At 47.8% G+C, this 23,947-nt stretch overlaps 1 protein-coding gene across 6 annotated transcripts in view; it reads right to left on the minus strand.

The window, feature by feature from the left end:
* The window catches only part of SLC25A42 (solute carrier family 25 member 42), a 257,863-nt gene that overhangs the window by 178,053 nt on the left and 55,863 nt on the right, over positions 1 to 23,947 (minus strand). For 3 of the 6 annotated variants that reach the window (XM_086946865.1, XM_086946863.1, XM_086946862.1), the window contains exon 2: positions 15,788 to 15,908. In XM_086946865.1, coding sequence (XP_086802991.1) covers positions 15,788 to 15,871 — 84 coding nt within the window. In that variant the 5' untranslated portion in view covers positions 15,872 to 15,908. Of the gene's footprint in view, positions 1 to 15,787; positions 15,909 to 18,594; positions 18,769 to 23,947 lie in introns of those variants that run through there. The other 3 variants (XM_086946866.1, XM_086946864.1, XM_086946867.1) reach the window with 2 other exon arrangements.

Raw genomic sequence — 23,947 nt, forward strand, 5'->3', positions numbered from 1 at the left:
TCACAAGTATACAAAACACAATATTTCCCAATTCCAATTAACCTCCTGATTCAAGCAATAAATCACATAAAATCGAAATGTATTAATTTTCGGTATAAGCAGACAGGCAATGGGGAGGCGGTTGGGCTAGTGAGGAATCCACAGGCAGATACTATATCCACCAAAAAAAAAAAGCATTGCCTAAGGTAAATTGATTTTCTATGGATATATCTGCCTATGGATTCCTCACCTTTTGAATTGAATCCCCAAGCAGTCCTGCTCTCGGAGGAGGGTGCCTGCATGCACCAAAGCATCCTGCAACACAGAACAAGCAAAATGGCCGTCCCTTCTCACTTCCGAATCCAAGCATTAGTGCTTTTCAAAACCAAGGAGGGAGGCCCCAGTTGTCGCTTTGCAAATGTCAACCACAGGGAAGCCTCTAGTCAAAGCAGAAGATGATGTAGCTCTGGTAGAATGAGCACAAATACCTTCATGAGCCGCCTCCTTGGTCATGATGTAACAAACCTTGATGCACAGGATAATCCACCTGGACAGCGTTCTTTTGTGGACAGCCTTGGTCTTCATCTTGCCCACATATCCTATGAAGAGTTGATCATCCATGCTATGAATTGTATCAAAAGAGGGAGAAGGGAGACTAGGAGCTGATAAAGGTCCGGCGCCCATGCTCTGAAGACTAAACTCAGACCATGAAATGGGGTCACTGTTCCCGATAGAGAAGGGAAAGTAGAGTCTGAATTCTGAACACTGTAAATGGAACAGTCAACATGACTGTTTCTTGTTGCCCTCACACATCCCTGGTGATGTCATAATTCATCATCGGGCACGTGCTCGTCGTTGGGCCAATGCTGTAATGCCCTACAGGTCCCCCGAAGGATCACTTTGGCGGACTTGTGTTTACATTCAAGTGTCCGTCTGACCTAAAACGAGGCCCAGCATTCGGGCGAGCAGAGGAGGAAGGTAGGTGCTATGACTAGCACGCACATCCAAAACTCTCGCCAATCTGCCGATCCTCTGCCCCATTCCATGAGGCATAAAAGGGCCTTGTTTTAAGTCGGACGACCACTTGAATCTAAACACAAGTAGGTACCACCCTCTTTCAGTGGGCAACTTACTAACAAACAAAGTGCCGGGAAGGCAATTCACCCTTGTTTTAGGTCCTGAAGAAGAGCTACGATCGTTTAGATAAACGCAAAACATGTTGACCCGTGTGTCTCCTTACTAAGAAAACTACACTAAGCTACAAGGGTACATTGCAAACCCTCTAGTAGCATCTAACCTATCAGTTTTTTTTTTATCCGACAGGGAATTCCATTTATTTAGGAAAGGCTGAGGTGATATCCCCTAGTCAATTTTAATTCACTCTGTCACACACACTTTACACCACCCCACTTGGACATTCCTCGCACTCAACAAATGGTGATAAAAACCAAAAGATATCTGCTAATTTTACCTTTCGGGGGACCCGTAAGGCATAGCAGGACCGGTCCTACGAGGAACACCTGCCCGATGATGAAGGATAACATCCCTGGAAATTTGTGAGGGCAACAAGAAAACAGTCTTCCTGATTGTCCCCTTTACTTTGTCCAGAAGGAATGCATTACTTACCTGTAACTGCAGTTATCCAGTATTGGTATCTTTCATAGATTCACATGCCTGAATCATTCCCCGTTATCGGGATGGGAGTCCTCGGTATATAAATAAAGTAATACCTCATTAGACATATAGAGTAATAGGCATAGGGCCTCACCTTAGTAACATATCCATGTCCTTTTGTAAAAAGGACCTAACTTTGGAGTAGAGCCAATCAGCTATCACCACCCTCTGGAACCTTCCTGGAAGGAGCTCTAGTCCCTCAGATTTTCATAAGTACGGTGCTAAGTAGTTGTATTACTGGGAGAACTAGGAGAGCCCTTCCAGGGGAGGTGAATGGGTTGCATGTGAATCTATGAAAGATACCAATACTGGATAACTGCAGTTACAGGTAAGCAACACATTTCTTATCCAGTATTAGGGTATCTTTTATAGATTCACATGCCTGAATCAGAGTAGTAAGCAATGATAAGCACATTTTGAGTGGTACAGTACACATGAATTCACCAGATAACAACATATCAATGTGAAAATAGTAAGTACCAAAATGCAACCAAAGAGAATAGTAAGGAACGCAATAGAGAAATGTGCTTATAGAAGAAAGGATGGTGGGATGAAGGAAAGGGCTCGCTTCTAATGAAAAAGATGACGGAGCACCGCTTGTCCCACTGCAGCATCCTTCACAAGTTCTGTATCCAGGCAGTAATGCTTGGTAAATGTATGCGGCGTCTTCCATGTTACCGCTCTGCAAATGTCTGTAAGGGCACACCTGCAAAGAGTGCCATGGAGGTAGAAATTGCCCTAGTGGAATGAGCTCGAACTTTGGAACGCAGGGGTTGCCCCGCTTGCTGGTGACAGAAAGTAATAGCTGCAGAGATCCACCGAGAGAGACTTTGTTTAGTGAGTGGAAGACCTTTTCTAGGTCGAGTATAAGCCATAAGCCACAAAGAGTTGGTTGGATTTGCGTAACGTCTTTGTCTTGTCAATGTAACATTTTAGGCAGCGTTTAAGATCTAGAGAATGTAGGGTTCTTTCTGCCACTGTTTGAGGATTTGGAAAAGGATTGTAAGACTATAGGCTCATTGAGATGAAAGTCTGACAGGACCTTAGGCACAAATTTAGGATTTGTTCGTAGTATAACCCAGTCGTGTTTGAACTGAAGGAAAGGGTCTTGAATTTAAAATGCATGAAGTTCAATCACTCACCTTGCTGAGGTAAGGGCTAGAAGTAGCATAGTTTTCCAGGAAAGATACTTAAGATCAGCTCGGCGTATTGGCTCAAAGGGGTGTTTCATAAGTTGAGCAAGAACTGTGTTGAGCTGCAAAGTGGGAGGTAAAGTCTTTACAGGGGGGAATGCCCTGAATAGGCCTTTAAAAAATTGTTTAATCAACCTATTAGACCAAAAGAGAAGGGCCTGCAGAGGATCTCCGGAAACAAGATATTGCTGCCAGGTGAACTTTATTGGAAGTGTGAGCAAGACCAGAATTCGCCAGATGGAGAAGGTGAGGCAATATTTGTTCTGGAGAAGATGAAAGAGGGTGTATTTCTTTGACTTGCACCAGATGCAGAACCTTTTCCATTTTAAGGAATATGTTTTGTTAGTTCTGTCTGCTCGAGCCAGAGCCAGAACTGCTCTACAGTTCGGAGGAATCTCTAGGCCACTGAATTCTCTGAACTCCGGAGCCAAGCTGATAATCTGAGAGATGCTGGATCAGGACGTTGGACGTGTTGGTGGGTTATTGTTAGAAGAGAGGGAAACTGTTTCAACTGGATCAGCGGTTCCAGGGAGAGAAGATGAAGGTCCGTGAACCAATGTTGGCGTGGCCATGCTGGAGCGATCAAGATGAGCGTGCAAGGTTCCGCTTACAATTTCCTGAGGAGCCGGGGAATCGGTGGAAAAGTGTATGCAAAGGCGTTGCACCATGCGTTCGAAAAGGCATTCCCTAGATATCCCTTTTGGGGATGACACCTTGCGAAGTGTTGGCATTTGGCGTTCTGCTTGGTAGCAAATAGGTCCAAGAGAGGGGTGCCCCATTGAGAGAATATGCGGTTGAGAGTCCGCCGATTCAATTCCCATTTGTGGCATGATGTTTGTTGCCTGCTTAAAGAGTCGGCCAGAACTTTGTCTGTTCCTGGGACACATTCTACTCGAAGGGAAATGTTGTGATGAAGCAACCAGTTCCAGATTGTTTGTGATTCGCGAGAGTGTGTCAGAGAACGAGTACCTCCCTGCTTGTTTAGATAGTACATTGTCGTGGTATTGTCCGTCCAGACAAGCACTAGAGAATTTTGATCCTGGGAAGGAACGCTAGAAGAGCCAGATAGACAGCTAGGAGCTCAAGGAGATTTATATGAAGTTTTCATTCGGAAAGAGACCATTTTCCACTGATTTGGACTTCTTAGAGGAAGGTTCCCCAACCTTCCAGGGACGCCTCTGTTGTGATGGTATGTAGACAAGATGGAAGCGAGAAAGGCAATCCTTGAGAAAGATTCTGAGGACGAGTCCACCACCGTAGAAACGTGACCATTTGAGGGGTCACCTGGATGACGTCGAACAACCCTTCGCATTGAACCCATTGAGCCGAAAGCGCCTCTTGGAGAGGGCGCATGTGGAGGCGACAGTGAGGAATCAGTAGAATGCAGGAAGACATCATTCCGAAAAAGGGATTTGAAAAGGCGTACTGAAAGAGACTTTGGGGATTTTATGTGATTTGCCAAGTAAAGAAGTCTATTTTGTCGCTATTGCAATGGAAAAGCTTTCTTCTGGGTCATGCAGAGAGTAGCACCCAGGAATGTTATTTGCTGAGAAGGCTGAAGGACGGACGTGTCCTGATTGAGAATGAGTCCCAGGCGATTGAAAAGCTGCAGACATGCGTTTGACTTGGTTGCGCCTTTGAGAGAGGGAGCTTTGACAAGCCAGTCGTCCAGATATGGAAATACCTGATGGTGTTGTTGTCCGAGATATGCAGCAACCGGAGAAAGGCATTTCGTAAAAATGTGTGGCGCCAATTTGAGTCTGAACGGTAGGACACGGAATTGGTAATGTCTGCCCGCTACTGCGAACATCAGAAAGTTTTTGTGGTTCCGGTGGATAGGGATATGAAAATAGGCACCCTGACGATGCAAAGACATCATGTAGTCATTTGCACTGAGAAGTTGCAGTACTTCTTGGATGGTAGCCATGCGAAACAACTGCTTCTTTAAGAATTTGTTGAGACTACTCAAGATTGGTCTTAATTTCTTCTCCTTTTTGCGCACCAGGAAAAAACAGGAGTAAAACCCCTTCCCCCGTTGACAAAGGGAAACCCTTTCTATAGCTCCCTTCTGGAGCATAGGTGAAAGTTCCCGGAGTAGAAGATGTAGATTTTTGTGAAGCATAGGTCGGGGAGGGGTTTGGGGAGGAATTTGAATAAACTCTAGTGAATGTCCGAATTGAACCAGTTGCAGAACCCAATGGTCCGTTGTTATTTGTTTCCAATTGTGCAGGAAATGGGAAATTCTTCCTCCAACTCTGGAGGGTGGAGAGGAAGTGGAGACGGGCAGTAGTGGAAATTTATTGTTGCAGAGCAGCGTCTTTCTGTCGACCTCCTTTTCTTTGAAAGGAGGACTTAGTGTAAGATGATTGCGGTTGTTGACTTTGCTGGTATTGTAGCCGATACTGCTGATTGGAAGAATAGGAAGATCGGTAGTGTTGGTAATCACCTCTAGTAGAAGACGGTCTTCTTCCTCTTGAGCCACGAAAAGGAGGGTTTTTAAATTGAAGGGTACCCAAAGCTCTAGCAGTGTCGGTATCCTTTTTTATGCCCTGAAGAGCTTCATCAATATGTGTGCCGAAAAGAAGATGACCATCGTAGGGCATATCCAGAATATTTGTTTGTACTCCTGGTTGGAATGACGTCGCCTTCAGCCAACCTTGGTGTCGTAGTACAGCAGCTCCGGCCAGTTGGCGAAATCCAGTAGAGGCAATAACCATTGCGCAAATCGAGTATTTCGGACGTAGAACGTTCGCCCGCCAGCAAGATCTTTTTTGCTTCTGCCTTTGAATCATCCGGCAAGGCCCCAAGATATGGCGCAATGTCCACCCACATCTGCCTGTAATAGCGTCCTAACAGTGCCAAGGAATTGGATGCACGCACTGTTAATGCTGACATGGACGAGAAAAGTTTTCCAATATTATCAAGCTGTCTACCTTCCTTGTCTGGAGGATCGGCCAGTGGAACGGAAGGGTTTTGAGATTTCCGCTGAGCAGCTTGTGTGATGACTGAGTCAGGTTTGGGATGTCGGGTTACGCAAGCTGGAGCGGCATCTGGAGCTCTGTATTTTTTTGTCCAATGATGTAATACTGGGGGTACCGAGGAAGGGTTATGCATTATTTTTACACCCTGATCCCATATATAGTCTATAACAGGTATAGATCTGACAGATTTTTTAAAAGGTTCCTTAAAATCAAAGAGGAAGCAATCCTGTTGGTGTGAAGGCATAGGGATATGGAAACGCTGTGCAGCTCTTTCCACTACGTTATGAAATCCTTCAATATCTTCAGGAGGCGAGTCAGCTTGAGCAGGCACCGGGGATGCTGGACAGGGGATTACATAATCATCCCACTCATCATGAGTAGATTGGGAATCATTGAGTTCCCCTTCCTCATGTGGATCATCCTCCTCATCATCCGTGGATGGCGGAGGCCGTGATGTGACAGGCCCAGGCTGTAAAATTAGAGGTGGAGGCTGCGGCCTTGTCGGTGGAGAGACAACTGGAGGAGGAGGAGGAGACGTTGCAGAAGTTAGAAATCTGTGCTTATAGTCAGTAATTAGAAATTGAAGATCTGAAATCAAAGATGAGGTAGACAAACCATGGGAGGTTGAGGTGGATGACACTCTTCAGGATAATCTGCCTGGTCCTCTGGTTCTTGGTCGTCATAGTCCGAGCTGTCCTGATACTTGACGTTAAGTTCAGATGGGCTTGTCGCAGTTCTAAACATACTGCCATCATTAGAATCTTCTTCCTCCAAAAGGTGAGCTGGAGGCAATGGTTGGACCCTACTAGGAGAAGTCCGGTCCAGCGTCAGAGTGCGTTTTGTAATCTTGAGGTGGACATACGCACTTTGTAGATTGGATTCCGTTGTCGTCGACGGTGAAGCGCCGACGGGCACCATGGTAGGTAACGTCGACAGAGCTCCCGTCAACGGTGTGGTCATTGTCGATGGAGTTTTCGTCTACGGTGTCTTCTTCGACGGAGCCTTCGTCGACGATGGGGTAGATGTCGACGGGACAGTCTTCATCGACATAGGCGTTGACACGGTCGTCGGCGATCTTAGCGTCGACGCTGGTTTCGAAGTCGATGACGATTTCTTTATCGTCGACGAGACAGACTTACCAGCCGTCGACGATGGCGTGTCTTCCGGCCAATAAAATAACGTCAACCACATTTTTCCCCTAAACTGGCTTCCACGCAGGATCTGCTTCTATTGACAACACTGTAGCATTATCCGCCCTCTGCCATCAAGCCACCCAGCAAAACCAACCACCATTGTTCTGCTGTTTTATATATCACACCGTAGCATTTGATAAGGTTGACGGACACACCCTTTGGAAGAAATTAGCAAGCTGGGAAATTCCATCCCCTCTCCCAACGGCCATAATCTCCCTCTATTCGGACACTTGGGTACAAGTGGGAACAGGCCCAACATCTTTACCTGCTAAAATTTGCACCATTGAGTGTCTGAAACAAGGCTGCGTGTTGGCACCCTTACTTTTCAACTCATACACAGTAGATTCCGCTTAGGCCACCGCCCCCTTCACATCCTTCAATACGCGAATGACATAGTCATCATGGGCCATACCAAAGTGGGGCTCCATAGTACTTTGACTAGCCTACACAGTTATAGAGCAAAGAATAACCTTACCATCAATCCAGACAAGACAAAGATCCTTATATTCTGCTTGCACAAGAATAAAAAACAAGTTGCATGCACTATGGGCCCAATGTCCATCTCGTCAGCTCTGAAATATAAATATCCGGGGGTCTGGTTCACAGAATCTGCCTAACCATTTGGTCATAAAAATGACCTGCCGAAGATGGCAACAGCCATTACTTATGGTTTAATCAAACTCAACAATAACCTAAAAAGTCTGGCCGCAGAGGGTATAAGGAAAGCCATTCAAGCATCCCTTCTCCCAGCACTTTCTTACAAACATCAAGCGTTCCCAGGAGCCTGCTCTGGAATCAGTGCATGGGCTACAAAAAGATCTTCCAACTACCAAAACATCTGCATCTGCTTAGGGCATGACTCAGGCTGGAACTTGGACTGGTCAAACAAGCATTAACCATCGAGGCTGACTTTCTTTTTTTTTTTTTTTTGAAAAACCTTTATTGCAGCATTCATAAAGTACAAGTATGGGCCTACAACCGCAGGGGCCGGCCGCTAAACAGAAGTAAAACACGATTTATCATGATACAACACAGCTCGTCAGCCAACAACCCTGAGGTCCGGCAGCGATTCAGGATGGATCTGGTATTAGAACGCATTGATAAATCGCAGGATAAAATAAAGGTTTTATTTTATATTATTTAAATGAGCGGATCAGGTGCCATACAATCTAACAATATGATACGGGGGACAGGCCAAGAAAACAGGATATGCATATCTAAACAGGCATTTGTGGGACTCTGGCGTTAATGCTTATGAATCCGAATAAACAACAAAACAATATACATTTACGTGAACGACAGTTCTCAGGGCCTGCCCACCCAGAAGTTTGACTAACGTAAGAAGCGTGGGCACTAAATTCCAGATCACCATGAAATCAAAATAAAACACAAACCGTACTGATTCTAAAGGAATAAAGGGAAGGGAGAAAAAGGCCATAGAAAATAAAAAAGGCAAAATAAAAAAATAAAAAACTCCAACGCCCCACCCTGCACCCTGCCGATGGCTATAGCCTAACCTCACTAGCAGCGTGCCTGCCGCCCCATTAACCTAAACCCTAAAGGAAGGAAGAAGAAGAATGGAGGAGGGCATAGTCGTACGATGTTCCCGGCCTCTTGGCCCCCCGCCAAAAACAGACACCCCCTGTCGCAAAAGACAGATGTAGAGCTACTCTTTCAAAAGACAATAGGGGGCCCCGTGATACACCGCCAAGGCTCTATTAATCAAACAGTTACAGTTTAAGCGTCTATAACAGTAGACCCTTTCGAACCAGCTCACGAACCCTCCCCAGCAAGACCCATGAGCACACAGACAGGTCATAGATGAGAGGGAAGTCATTGAAAGTCAATCCATTACCACCTGTAGCTAGTAACTCCACGTGAACAAGCGCAGAAAGTTTCCCTCTCCTAGCTGGACTGTCCGGATGTTTCTTGCCCCGGGATCGTAAAATCTCCAAAAAAGGGGAAGACAACCATAAGATGAGAGAAGAGTCTACAACACAGGTCTCCGGGGGGGGGGGGGGGGGGGAACGCCATTCGATACCTCCAAAGTCAATGGAGATGAAAGGTACGGTGATACACTCACGGCCTCGGGGACACCATCTTCCAGAGCGCCATCCGTTGGTTTCGATATTCGCTTCAATACTCGATCCCTCATGGGGTCCTCGCACAAAGTCAAAATGGCCACGGCTTGAATGGCTGTAGATTGCTGGTTCAACCATGGGGCAGGGTCCGGTACCTCGAGCAGAATCCCAGTTAGGCATGCATCCATTTTACTCAATAACACATCCACTTCGAGTGAAACGCCCAAAGTTATGCCAATATTGACCTCAGCGTTAGCCCAGACGCCGTTCGATCCATAGTATGAAGTTCGGTACCAGTCACAATCAACTCCCCGGGTGAATCTGGCATTTTCGGGGGGGAACGAACAGGATCACGAAAGGGCAAGCGTGGACGGCGGCCCGTCGACCCATCGTTATCCACAGCCGCGTTAACCCGGCGTAACACCGCAGGCCGGGGTCCCGACCCGCCGAACCCCGGCAGGAATCTATACCGGGTCCGCGGGACGGGGATCCCCACCCACAGTCAGCAACAGCAGGTCACCTCTCTCTCAACGCTGGGAAAAGAAAACAATCGCCACCAAATTCGGGCATAGACGAAGTCTCCACTACGATTGACCGGACCCTGCCAGGGTCTCTCAGCCGATGTTGTTGCACTGCAGCCTGGCCTTGCAGATACTCGAGGCCCCGGCTTCACCGCTGGAGCAGGCCACGATCTTCAACTCAGTGTAAGTTCGTGAAATCAGACGATAAAAATTGGGGGAATTCACCATCGGAATGAGGAACACTTCATTCAAGCAGAGGCTGGGCGTAAGATCAGGATATTGTACAGGATCTTGTGGCGGAGTACGGAGGTCGGCGGAGCCGGGAACCTAAGCAGCCATCTTGTTTGTCGTCGTAGCTCCTCCCAAGGCTGACTTTCTTATATACTACATTTGTATTTTGAATTCACCTGAAAAATCTCTAAAGAGCTGCCTCAGTCATATTTGCCAAAACAGGCTCCCCGTGGAATACCAAGCTTAACAGAGCACTTGTCACCACAGAGATAAATTAATCTGTACTTGTCCTGTCTTGTATCCCCTATGCAACCTGAAAAAAGAGCATCAATAGACAAGTGCAATTAGCCTTATTCCAGCAAGACCAGGCCTCATTAAAAACTTCCCCTTTCCTGGCCCTGTGAAATGCCTCATATCTGGTAACCAAACCTCAACCTTACCTCTCAGCTTCTCTTAATCAAAAACCAAAAAAGAGATCATTACATGCGACTGCTGGCACTACCGATTGTGAATTTTAACCGGACTTGGGCTAAACAAATACGGAGGAGCATGTAGGTTCGGTAACTATAAACACGAACCACGGCTGTCCTGCCATAGCCAACTAAAGGAGAATCCTACTCAGGAAACTATATCTCAGGGAAGGAGCAGGTACCTGCCTAGAGACCTCAGCAATATGTTTAACACAAAAGGACCCTCCCACCTTGGCTCACTGTGGGAGATTCACACAAACTCTCAGGGACCCTCTACAGCCCAGTCTTGGCACCCTTCAAAACCTACCCTAAGTGCAAAAGCTGATACTGGATTACTTTAAAATAAAGCCAGGGGTTGGATATTTCGCCTAACCAAAATAAAACCACAAGGTCACGTCCCTATATCAGCAAACACATGCTGTGGACGGAGCATATAGCATTTCGACAGAATTTACTTAACTTCATATTAGGAACACCAGTGATTAGGGATCACTAACTACCTCACTCATTAAAAGTCTGCTTTAGGCTCCATGACGGAACAAAGCATAAGCACTTTCATCAAAGAACTTGGACTCAGGGCAAAATAGGTACTGCCAAAGGGAAATGGAGGAAGAACAGGAAAACAGATTGTTTTCGGGGGCCAATCCATAGAGTAAGGGGATGCTTCTAACATGAAGTCTACGTTTTTAGGCCACATAACTGCAGAGAGCACATTCACTTTACTAGAGAATTGGGACCATGGGCAAAACACATGCTGCTAAAGGGTGACGGCCACAGAGTCGTAGAACTAATGGGATTGAAAACTGGAGATACTGTCTTCATGGTTCAGTCCGACAAGTAGTGCACACCTTCTTGCACATAACCTGAAGTTAGCTTGCCTTTCTCGATCTTTGATGCAAGGGCTTGCTGCAATGCTTTATGTAAAAACTTTTTAATTGGACATGAAAGCAACTGATGTTCTTTTAATTTAACTAAAGATTTTAGCTAACCCACATTGTTGTTATTCATCATCATGGCTTTTTTCACTGTGTTCGGTTGTTATGCAATAGTTTTAATTAACTTAGGCAAATAAAATTCGATTCTACCAGTGGGAGAGAGAAAGAACTCTGGTTGCCCTGTTCAATCTCCAGGCATGAAGCTGCAGGCTCGAGGTGGGGGTGTAGAACCCGCCCCTCTGATTGCGAGAGGAGGACTGCAAAGAAGATATGACCCTACTCTTCCCTGTTAGTTGATGTACCACATCGCAGTTGTGTTGTCTGTGAAGACCTGGACCGACTGACCACGAAGGGAAGGAAGACCTTGAGAGCCAAATGTATTGCCTGCAATTCAAAAAGAATGGTGTGAAACAATCTCTCCTCTGGAGACCAAAGACCTTTGACCTCCAGACCCCCGGATGAGCTCCCCAAGATAAAGTGGAGGCATCCGTTATCACTGTGGCCACCGGAGGATGAAACGGCTTCCATTGAGAGAGGTTGCCTGGAACACTCAATTAAAAATCCGCTGCAGTGTCTCTGAAAATTCTGACCATCTCCTCAAGATCCCCATTGTGTTGAAACCACTGCCTGGGGAGGCCCCACTGGAGGGCCCTCATATGCCAGCATACATGGGTGACCAACAGAATGCAAGAAGCAAACAGATCGAGCAAGTGCAAGACTTTCAGGTCTGGAACAGATGCTTTATTCTGAAGCAGTTTAATCATAGCCTGGATGCCCTGAACCCTCTGTGGAGGAGGGAAGGTACAACTCACTGTCCAGTACTACCCCTATGAACAGATTGCGCTGAAATGTCACCAGGTGAGATTTGGGTGCATTTATCTTTAAAGCACTGCAGAGAAGAATCTGCCTTAGCTCCAAACAAGCGGGCCCCATCAAAAAGTAAGTAAAGTAACGTAACCTGAACATCGGGTGAAAAGCATGAACCCTGTAACCAGGCATGCCTCCTCGTTGCCACAGCAGATCCCACTACTCTGGCCACAGAGTCCGCCATGTCAGGCCCGGATTAGATTACTCGACGTGCAGCAGACTGAGCATCAGTCAACAGTTCAGAAAAATGCCCCTGGACCTCCGTAGGCCATTTTGGAACGACCTCCTTAGCTGTATCCATGAGGACATGAATGTAACGTGCCAAGAGACATGTAGCATTGGTAGATTTCAAGACCATACACCCCTCCGGAAAAAAATTGGGGGCGTGGATGGAAAAGATAACTTCCTGGTATCACAGGTATAAAGGGCATGAATGATGCCTGTGGAAAATGAGGGGGAAAACCTCTCAGAGAGTAAGCTAGAGGATCCAAGGGGCCAGCAAGTGCCCCAGATGGATTTGCAGCCCTTGCGAAAATGCTAAACATAGCATTTAAAAAATGTGATGTATCCGATCCCGGAGTTGGGAAAGCAGGATATGATAGATCCAGAACAAAGGAGGAGGCACCAAATTCGGCTCCAGCTGTGGAGTTAGTGTTCTTGGCGCCAGTGCTGGAGGTGGAGTAACAGACCTCGGTGCTGGTGGATTAACAGCCCTCGGAGCCGGAGAAACGCCTGGGGAAGGAGTTGGCGAGATCTCATCTTTGCGAGGATGCCTAAGACTCGGAGACACCGACTTCGGAGTTGCGACCTTCAAGAAGGAAGCCGAGAACCATGGCACCGCTTTAGGCTTCTTAGATTATCTTTAAGTAAGAGGCGTTGGCAACTTCGATCGGGTCAGAGATCTCCTGCGACCCCATTTCTGTCTTTTGGCATTGGCCATGAATAACTTGGCCTCCCTCTCCTTCAGGGCCTTCGGATTCATCCGCTTACACGAAGTGCACGTGGCGACATTGTGATCAGAGGACAGACACCACAAACTAACTTCATGCAGGTCAGTGATAGACATCTGGTCCCTGAATTCCCTGCATGGCTTGAATCCAGAATTTCTAGGAGTAGTAATCTTTAACAGCTACAAAGTGGCAGCACCAGTATTGAAGAAAACTCCCAGAAATGGAGAGCCTGAGAAAGAACCGTTACACGTCGACAGCACAGAAAAAAAGGAACTGATGTCAGCACACCGACTAGGTCTTCTTATGGCTCTGATAACATCATGCGAGGTCACATGAGGAGCCATTCCATGGTGACATGCTTGTCAGCGTGGGACAGCAGAGGAGAAAGGTTTCAGTTGAATGGTGCACATCGGGACAATTCAAAAGGTGAGGCATCCACAGGCAGATGTATCCATCGAAACAATTCTTTAAATTGTGTTCAGACCCAAAGGAGTTTTTGTCCAAAGACAAACACCTATTAAGTGTTATCAGCATATGAAGTAGACGAAATCCCAAAGGCTTTAATCCGAACCTATGTCAGGCAAAGACTCAAGTTCACTCGCATTTTGCAATGCTAAGAAGCCCACAGTATTGGAGGGAGAGGGGGCAGCATAATTGCCGCCAAGCTGGTGTTATGGGTGGCATTTTGGACACTTTCTTGCATTTGTGCAGGATTCGAGTCAGATCCAAATAGATCATACGTGTCTGCCAGTTGCACCGACGTACAGAGATGGACGTATCTATACCTTTACACTGCAGCACAGAGGCAATGCCCTTTAAAGGCATACTGATAAAGGCTGCAGTGTCAGAATGAATCCCGCCAGAGATTTTACTAGTGGAACGGAAGGACCCACTTGTGGTACCCCAAATTGAACCCTGACCAGTCCGAATGGAGCCCAGATTCGCACTAGAGGGGACCAGCGAGCACTGAAATGGCTCTATTGTCTTGTGGAAAAAAGGCCTGGCTCAGCCCCAGGGCAGAGAATTCTGCATAATCAAGTGCCAGCAGCATAAAATGCGTCAGCTGTAGTGGGACTCACAAAAGCCCTGGAGCTAGCACTTTGGGAGGCGGTCTTTCGGACAGAGTTATATCCACAAGCTTAAGCTCCAAGGAAGACTCCTTTGGGGGTGAAGGGAGCCGTGGGAACTTAACTTTGAACCTCGACTGGCATAGAGAAGAATGCACTATGTTCCTTTGTTTCATCCGGGAAGATTTCAACTAAGAGGAAGAGTGCGTTCTCAAGGGAGACCTCAAAATGGAACATGAACAAAAACGTTCTGCGCGGGCAAGGAAGTCTTTTGCCTTGCATTCTTTTATTGCCTTGTGGTTCATGCTGTGGTACTGAAATGAAACGTTTTTTAAGAGAAAATGCTCTAAGAAAAATCTATGAAGTGACAAATCAAAGCAAGGAACTCAGAATCAGCATCGGGGAGCATGGAGAAACTGCAGTGATAATCAACAGGTGAGAAATCTACAGGTAGAAGTATCCATCACAAGTGTCAATTACCTGAAGAGAGAAAAACTATTAATCAATAGTAATATGAAAATAGAATTTTCATATCTTTGGCTGTAATGACCTTCCCCAAGGAGAACAAGATCGTATACACTATACATGCAGTCTATTGCAAATTGTGCTGGTGTTCTCACAAAAAGTGTGGTACTTGAAAGATATAGTAAATGTTAGTTGTAAACTTATTCACAGACCGTTAGTAAGTAAAGAAAAACACAAAAAACGTACCGAGTTGTAACTCATGTATTCGGCGACATTTCATTAAATAAGCTATTCTTACATCATCTAAACAATTCTCCTGAAAATGATACATGCAGAAATACTATCAATGTCCTTAGTGAAAAAGGATTACATGCGGTTTACATTTTGTACTGCCCTTAGATTACTAGAAGAGTAATCAATTGGAAACGCCAAGACTTTTTGGTTTGCCGAGACTTCAGACTCATGAAATTTCGAGGGCTACCTCAAGAGCGCCACATACTCCGGCCAGAAGATTGACTTAATGCATCCAAGTACGGCGCTATTCCTTTATTTCCGTGGATACAGGTTCCATGGCACGACTGCCAGAGGAAGAAGTGGAAATCCTGAAAGCTTTTGTGTAAAATGCCTTTCAAGGGCGGCCCAGTCTACACTTGCCACTGCATGTTGATCAGGCCACGGGAAGCGTAATAAAGGTGAAACGTGCTCGCTCCGACAGAAGGTTCTACAAATCTGCTCCAGTGTGAGGTACTTTCAGGTCCCAGCAACGAGACAAATATGCTGTCATCTACAAGTCTATGCACGACAAACGCCCAAGGGGCACTTGCATGCGTCCTATGAACTACACAAATCATAGGCTAATGCTTGCATGCACAGAGGACTCCAGCTGGCGCTTCCTGTGATTTTATCTAATGCAGTCAAGTTAACACCCTTTGTGATGTGAAATCTTAACAAATGTCAATTTACAGAAAATAGAGGTGTTTCACCAGCTGCCCGAGAACTGAACTTGATAAACAGGCCGTTAGCAGCGAGTGGTCCTTCAAGTAAGGTTAAATTCCACAAAGCTCGTGCGTGTTCGCGAGTCCTGTTGTGGGTGAAAGGTTGCTTTCTACCGTCCCTCCCCCAACAAACACAGCACAATGCAAACAGTGTCCAAGCAAGCACTTCCACATGAACGCCTTACCTGGGGCTGAACGGCGGCAGGAAGGACCGCCTGCACCTCATTCTGGGTTAAACCGGCTTTACTCTCCTTTACACCATTATCCATACCAGGCGCGGGCGCCAAAGGGGGCGAGAGGCGTCTGCTGGAAGGGGAAGAGAAGCAGCAGATCAGTGGACCTGTCTCAGTCGGCAAGCACTGCACTGCCCTGCTAGCAGGAAGCCGTGTTTTACTTTAATCAGTTTCCCAGTTTACCCTGCCCGAGCCCTTTCTAACGGTGATCCAGTCACAGAGGACGAACCCAGCATGGTCTGGGACTACCGGCCACCCCCCTCCTTACTTTACAAAAGGCATTACTTAATTCAACAAGTCAAGACGTGGGTCTTTGGAAGTCAGGGGGACAGGGCCCCCCTGGCCGTATTTATTAAAATATGAAATAAAATGAAAATTTTTAATAAATAAACATTTTGACAATTATTAAATGCACATTTCAGAACATTAGATTTAACATCCATTTTGACATTGTGTGATGGGCTAACCTTAACAAACATCTAGTACAGCGTGTTTCCTAACTTAATCTAAACATCCTGAAAATTAAATGCATTCTAATAATTAAGTCGGACGGCAAGGTCGCTAACCGGTGTCAGATCCTTTACAGCTACGCTCTCACGTTCGAGATGGCGCATGCGCAACCCAGGGCACGTTTCACCCACGTGCGCTCTGAACTCCATTAAACCATAACAGGAGGGCCCTTACACTCGCGCACCTTGATGACGTCATAGTGTCTGTGAGGGGTGGCTACTAGCCTGAGGAAAGCGTGGACTCCCTCCCCCGCACCCTTCTAAGTAATGGATATCATATCCTGCCCCTGAAGTTCTGGGAGAGACCAATCCCTCCCGACGGGCGGCCCTTTCGTGAATGGGCCCGCCCCCCCCTAAGGACCTTAAAATGCTGCTCACCGATTATGACCTTACCGCCAAACCCACATAATAAATACGACATTGCTATCTAAGAGGGAAAAAAGGCCTAAGGAGAAAATTAGTTAAAACCACAGCAAAGCACAACACATCTACATATGTACTTTTTCCTGTAAACGGGAAAAAAAAGCCTAAGGAAAGAATTAGTTATAAAACCACAGCAAAGCACAAAGCATATACATCTGCACATTTCACCTGTAAACGTGGGAAAAAAGGCCTAAGGCAGCAAGCATTCCTTTCCTATGATCCTGGACATCGCTAGACAGTATACCTACCATTGTCTTTACCCAGATTCCGTTAACCAAGGGGATGGAGGGTGGGGAAAATTAAACAGCCCCACGGTGGGGCGAGGAGCGAGCCTGGGGAGCGCGGGCACAAAGAGGCCGCTACCCGCGCTCCCCAGGCTCTTAACCCCTTCGCGGTCGCGGCCCCGCCCCCTCGGCCCGGAAGTGCACAACTACTTCCGGGGCGAGGGGGCGGGGGCAAGCCACCACGAAGGGGACGGGATATGGGAGGGGCCGGGCCCTGCCATGCGTGCGTGGGGGCCGATTGGCCCCCCCTTTTCTCATGGTCTGGGACTACCGGCCACCCCCCTCCTTACTTTACAAAAGGCATTACTTAATTCAACAAGTCAAGACGTGGGTCTTTGGAAGTCAGGGGGACAGGGCCCCCCTGGCCGTATTTATTAAAATATGAAATAAAATGAAAATTTTTAATAAATAAACATTTTGACAATTATTAAATGCACATTTCAGAACATTAGATTTAACATCCATTTTGACATTGTGTGATGGGCTAACCTTAACAAACATCTAGTACAGCGTGTTTCCTAACTTAATCTAAACATCCTGAAAATTAAATGCATTCTAATAATTAAGTCGGACGGCAAGGTCGCTAACCGGTGTCAGATCCTTTACAGCTACGCTCTCACGTTCGAGATGGCGCATGCGCAACCCAGGGCACGTTTCACCCACGTGCGCTCTGAACTCCATTAAACCATAACAGGAGGGCCCTTACACTCGCGCACCTTGATGACGTCATAGTGTCTGTGAGGGGTGGCTACTAGCCTGAGGAAAGCGTGGACTCCCTCCCCCGCACCCTTCTAAGTAATGGATATCATATCCTGCCCCTGAAGTTCTGGGAGAGACCAATCCCTCCCGACGGGCGGCCCTTTCGTGAATGGGCCCGCCCCCCCCTAAGGACCTTAAAATGCTGCTCACCGATTATGACCTTACCGCCACAGGCCAGCATAGTTGACCGACTATCTGGCCCCCCCCGCACCTACCTATAGAAAGGTCATAACCTACCTCCAAAGACCTCAACCCATGCCAAGATATTCCTTATAAAAAGAGCATTCCCTGCCTCAGTTAAATGTACCCCGTCCCGCAGGTAGAAGTGCTCCCCCCAGATGCACCCATGAGGTATGGTCTGTAAGACCGGGGTTCTAAATAACCTGTCCAGCTTGTTGTTAATCCTCTTTACTGAGTGATTCAGGGCGCTAACAGAGTCCCCCCCTCTCCATTGCATCCTTGGTATCAATTGTGACCATACAATCACAGACCCCGGTAACCGCTTTGCCAGCCACCCTGCTGCTGCTATAATCTCTTCCAGGAGGACCCTTCTACCCAGCCCTGCCAGGTCATTCCCCCCTAGATGAAGGATCACCGCCGAAGGAGGTGCAGTATGTCGTCTTAGTAAATCCGACATATAATCCCTGAACTGACTAAGGCGAAGCCCCCCCCTGCCGTGGAATGAGACCGTGCACCCCCCACTCTCCGCCCTCCGTCTACCCAAACCTGCAAGAAAAATTGTGTTAGCGCGCTTCACAAATGAATGTCCTACTACCCAAACTACCCTTGTCTTCTTTTTGTCCTCTGGGCAATTCCTTGATGTTGCTGAGTTGATGAGATGATCCATAGGAAGTTTCCGTCCTGCGTCGCAGGCCCGTGAAACTGTAAATAACCAGACAAAAAAGACAAGTGTCAAAAAACTCAAAATGGCAACAGTTCTCACAACATGTGCAACCGCACGTACCGTTTGTAGGCATTAGAGGACCATCTCCCTATCCTTTGCACACTGGTTGAGTTCAACCCCCTGGCAGTTGCTTCTGTGGCTGCCCCTATCCGAAAGGAGTGCGTCCCAAACTCTTTGTGGTTATAACCAGCCCTGGCCATACTCATGGCTAGCACCCTCTGGAACTGAAACTTAGTCAAAGGTGTTCCGTCCCCATGCAGCAGCAGTGGCCCCCTACATTCCTGCGCCCGTTGTCTCAAGAGCTCCTCCACTAGTGCCACCGGGCAGCAGAGATTGCTCTGTGCCCGGTGTAACGCCAAGGTTTGGCCCCTAGCTTCCTGATCAGTCTTTGACTTCCTGATGGTAATCCACATTGTGTCACCCCTTATGCTGATATCATGTAGCTGAAGGCCGCCTACCCTATCGCATTTGTTGGCCGCCACCAGTTCGCTTATCCTGAATGCCCCATAAAAGGCTAAGGAAAATGCCGCTTTAAAGAGACATACCTCGGCCGCGGAGCTACATGTGTCCGGCAGAGCGAGGAGCACTGCCGACAAGCGCTCAAAACCTATCGGTTTCCTAGCATCCGTGGAAGGTGCCTGCATGCGCCGCCATCCCTTTAATGCCTTCTGCGCTAAGAAACCGTTCGTGGGATCCCTCACCCCCTTAGCACGTGCAAAGAAGGAGATTGCCGCCTTGTGTCTGCTGGCTGTTGCTGCCGTGCGCCCTTCCCTGTGTAGTGTGCTCATGTAATTATTAAAGCTAGCCTCCAAAAACCACCTGCTCTCCCAGCCCTGGCCCAGAAAATGACAGTAAGACCTGAACGCCCCTTCATAAGCTTTCCTTGTCTTGGGTGCTAGGCTGGCTGCCACGAGGTCATGTAGTTGGGGGCACCAATCTGCCAGAGAGTCGACGGGAAATGAGCCGGGGTTGACTCTGCCTCCGGCAAGTGATCCCTGAACACCTGCATCTTAAAGCGAGAAAGGGCATCAGCTGCATTATTCAACACCCCTGGGACATGTTTCGCCCTGAAAAGTATGTTTAATCTCATGCAACACAGCACAATCTCTTTCATCAGACGCAGTATGAATGGACACCTTGCAGCTTGTTGGTTGATGCATTCCACCACTGTCATATTATCTGACCAGAAGATTACTGATCGGTTGGCCAAATCCTGAGGCCACACTTTCAGTGCCACCCAGATTGGGAAGAGCTCGAGGAAACCAATGTTCATCGTCAGCCCGCTCTCCTCCCACCAGGCGGGCCACCTCTGTGCCACCCATTTCTTACCAAGGATTGCACCAAACCCTACACTGCCTGCCGCATCAGTCCACAAACCCAAGTCCTCTGAGGACAACGTGGGTGCACCCCACAGCACTCTGCCATTGAAGTCCTCCAGGAATGCAATCCATATTCGCATATCCTGGCGAACCTCTGCAGATAGCCGTGTCCGGTGGTGTTTCTCCTGAAGACCCTTCATGGCCTGTGCAATAGAGCGAGAAAAAGGGCGCGCCATGGGTACTACTCTCAATGCAAAGTTTAACTGACCCACTGTCTGTTGCAACATTTGCAGAGTAACCTTCTTAGCCTGTATGCATAATCCTAGGGTATTCTTGAATCTTTGTATCTTCTCCATTGGTAATCTAAAGCAGCCCTCCACTGAATCCAGTTCAATTCCTAAGAATTCCAAGCATGTTACTGGCCCAACCGTTTTTCCCTGCGCCAGGGGCACCCCGAAAGAGCGCATGAGCACGCAAAATTCCTGCAATGCTGACGCACACTCCCGTGAGCCCGCCGGCCCCAAGAAAAGAAAATCATCTAGATAATGCATGACCCACTGGTGGCCCGTAGATTGCCTTAGGGCCCATTCCAGGAAGGAGCTGAACTGTTCGAAATATGCACATGAAATGGAACAGCCCATGGGCATACACTTATCCATGTAGTACTTCCCTTCAAAGGAGAAACCTAAGAGGCGCTGATCCTCAGGGTGGACAGGGAGTAGTCTAAAGGCTGACTCAATATCTGATTTGGCCATCAGTGTCCCCGCGCCTAAGGCCCTCAGCATGTCTGCCGCCTGATCAAAAGATGCATATTTAACGCTGCAAATTGATTCATCGATAGCATCATTCAAGGATAGGCCCCTGGGTGCAGACAAGTTGTGGATAAGCCTATACTCGCCCTTCTCCTTCTTTGGCACTACCCCCAAAGGAGAGCATACAAAATTCTTAGTAGGAATGACATGAAAAGGACCCGCTACCCTACCTAAACGCAACTCTTTTTCTATTTTGCTAGCCACCCGCGTGGGATTGGCAAGAACTGACAGCTGATTCCTGCACTGTGGTGTCCCCACATAACCCCCAGCTGGAATTCGGAAACCATGGGTGAACCCCTCTTGCAACAATCTCGCAGAAGTGTGATTAGGGTACCTGTTAAGCCAAGGGATCATAGCCGATAAAAGAATGGGTGAATGTGCTATAATGGGATGGACCCTGTTATTCTGGCTTCCGCCTTCCCCTATTGCCCGCCCCATTGCCTTTGTTCCTGCATGTCGCCTCTGGGTGGGAAGGGTGGCCGCATAGGGTGCAGGCGTGCCTGAACTTACAAGTGCCCGGTGCCCTGGTGCATGTCCGTTTGTTGAAGTCCCAACACACCCCTTTTGCACTTCCACTGCCTCTAGTCTTGTGATTTGTCTCCCCCCCCTGCGCTGGTCGAAAGGGCTGCTGGAATGGCTGTTGTGGCCTGGGGGGATAACTTTTGTTCCAAGTAGTGCTAGTGCTTGCACCCTGACCCTTCTCAAACTGTGAATGCCAAGAAATAGAATCCACCTTGTCCCATTCCAAAGACTTATTGTGCTCCCTAGACTTTCTAAAAGCTATATCGTATTCTTTCCAAACATCCCCCACGTGATTCTCATGGTACATTGTGATTCTACTCTGATAGCAGCTCATAACTGATTGCATTCCAGGAAAACGTTCACCAATTACTGCACTGTACACAGCAAAGGCCCTTACCCAATTGATGATGGTTTCTTCCACCCTAAATTTGTACAATTTTGTTCTCCATTCACTAGGCAACATCATATCCTTTTGTGATTTTACATATTCCCATTCCCTGTTGTCTATCAGTAATGAAAAAATATTAACATACTTGTCAGCCCAAATCAACTCTTTCACACTTTGTGACACATGTTGCGCTAGACTCTCCCCCCTGGAGGGCATTGCGCCCTCACCCAACAGTGGCAGGGCAACCTCCTTACCATTGCCGTTGATTGACGTCGCTTCCACGGTCTTGGCTGCACCCCCATCGTTCGTTGGACCTGTTTGGGGAGAAACTGGTGCAGGTGGCGTGCTGCCCCGACCACTGGCCAACAATATCTGAGCAACCAATGTTTGTTGTTCAGCTGTGAGGTTCGTGTTGGCCGGCAGCGCTCCCCCACCCAACCAGGGCAGGATCGCTGCTACCTGAGCTGCCAGTTCTGCTGGCATTGGACCCGACGCGGGCAGAACAGGAGGGACCAAACTCGGCACCGGGCCCCCCAAGGGAAACGGAGTGGGCGGTGGAGCCACTGGCGCTACTGGTGCCGCCACGGGAATGGCCGGCGCTATTGGCACAGCCACTGGCAGCGGGGGTACCGGTGCCTGAGGTGGAGGGATAGGGGCCGCTGGCTGTACATTGGGAATTGGGCTCTGTGGGCGACCCCCCACCCTCTTACTCCTTGCCCGCTTGGGTGGTGTCACGAACACGCCCCTTGGTTTGGGCGGCACTATTGTTCGCTTAGGTCTTCCAGATGGGCCGGCCTGAGCATCTACCTTCGCTCCCAATTCCGCTACGGTCTTACCCAGCTTGTCCACCTTCCCTAATCGCTTATCCATTGCAGACATTCTGCGCATCATTTTTTGAAACATTAAACCTACATTTGCATTCCCGTGCCTTCTTGCAGACATATTTATGAGCACACAGTGCTCCGTACCTGACCCAGTTGAAGGTGCCCGAGCTGGAATACGCGGACCAAGATCCTTGTTTACCTGACCCAGTTGGAGGCGCCCGTGCTGGAGTACGGAGACCGAAAACCTAGTCTTGTAGTCCTGAAAAAGAAATTACGTTAGACTTCCAATTGTGGGAGCACGAAATAGTTGAGTCCTTATACAGTAAAACAAAATTTAAATTCCAAGGGTGTTTTTAAGGCTAGACCAATCACCTTTTAAAGAAACCAAAAATCCTTATATGAAACAAGGCAGAAATTAAAATTTGCCTTGGGTGCCTTGAAAGTAAGTCACCCCCTTTTTTAAAAAGGACCCACCTCAGATCATATACCTATTTCAATTGTAAATAATTAACTTGCAATTAAGTATTTAAACTGTATCTGAGCTTTTTACAGATCACTTATTGCCTAACATGAAAAAACATCCACCACTTTGTAATATACACACACAACAGGGTATATACCTCTTTGAATTGTTGTTTATTCGAAAAAACGTTTTTTCTTAAAGAAACCTTCTTTGGTCTCCCATCCACCTTGTACCCTAGCTGTTCCTGCTTAGCTTCGCGTGTAACCCGATGCTACGATAAACAGATCACACGTTATTCGAAAACGTTTTCCCTTAAAGAAACCTTCTTTGGTCTCCCATCCACCTTGTGCCCTAGCTGTCCCTGCTTAGCTTCACAATAATCAGATCGGACAATATCACATGCAGCAGCTCGGCAATCGCTCGCGTTTCACCAACTCGAAAGCGCTTCACTTTAGTCTTACTTCCCCCACTGGCTGCTCCCGTGCCCGTCTGCTGCTGTTCTCGAATCCGCCCCCCCGCCCCGCAAAATACCTCGTGCTCCGATGCTCCGGTCGGCTTTCACTGCAGGAGAGCCCCCAGTCGAACGCTGGAATCTGATCAAGGCGAAGTCCCCCTGTTCCCAGTCGAACGCGCAAAAATTGCCGATTGGCGGTGCGCTGGAGTCTGGTCACTGCGAAGCCTCCCTTGCTCGTCCTCAGTGACGCGTCGTCCTGGGATCCTCGAAGGAGACCGTGCCGCCCTGGATACGTCCTCCGCCGGGGTCAGTCCTCCGCCGTTCTCCGCTAGGTCAGCAGTCTCCACCTGAAATAAAGAAGCAGAAAATTAAACAGCCCCACGGTGGGGCGAGGAGCGAGCCTGGGGAGCGCGGGCACAAAGAGGCCGCTACCCGCGCTCCCCAGGCTCTT

Source organism: Lissotriton vulgaris, chromosome 12, assembly GCF_964263255.1.
Source record: "Lissotriton vulgaris chromosome 12, aLisVul1.2, whole genome shotgun sequence".
Taxonomy (NCBI): Eukaryota; Metazoa; Chordata; class Amphibia; order Caudata; family Salamandridae; genus Lissotriton; species Lissotriton vulgaris.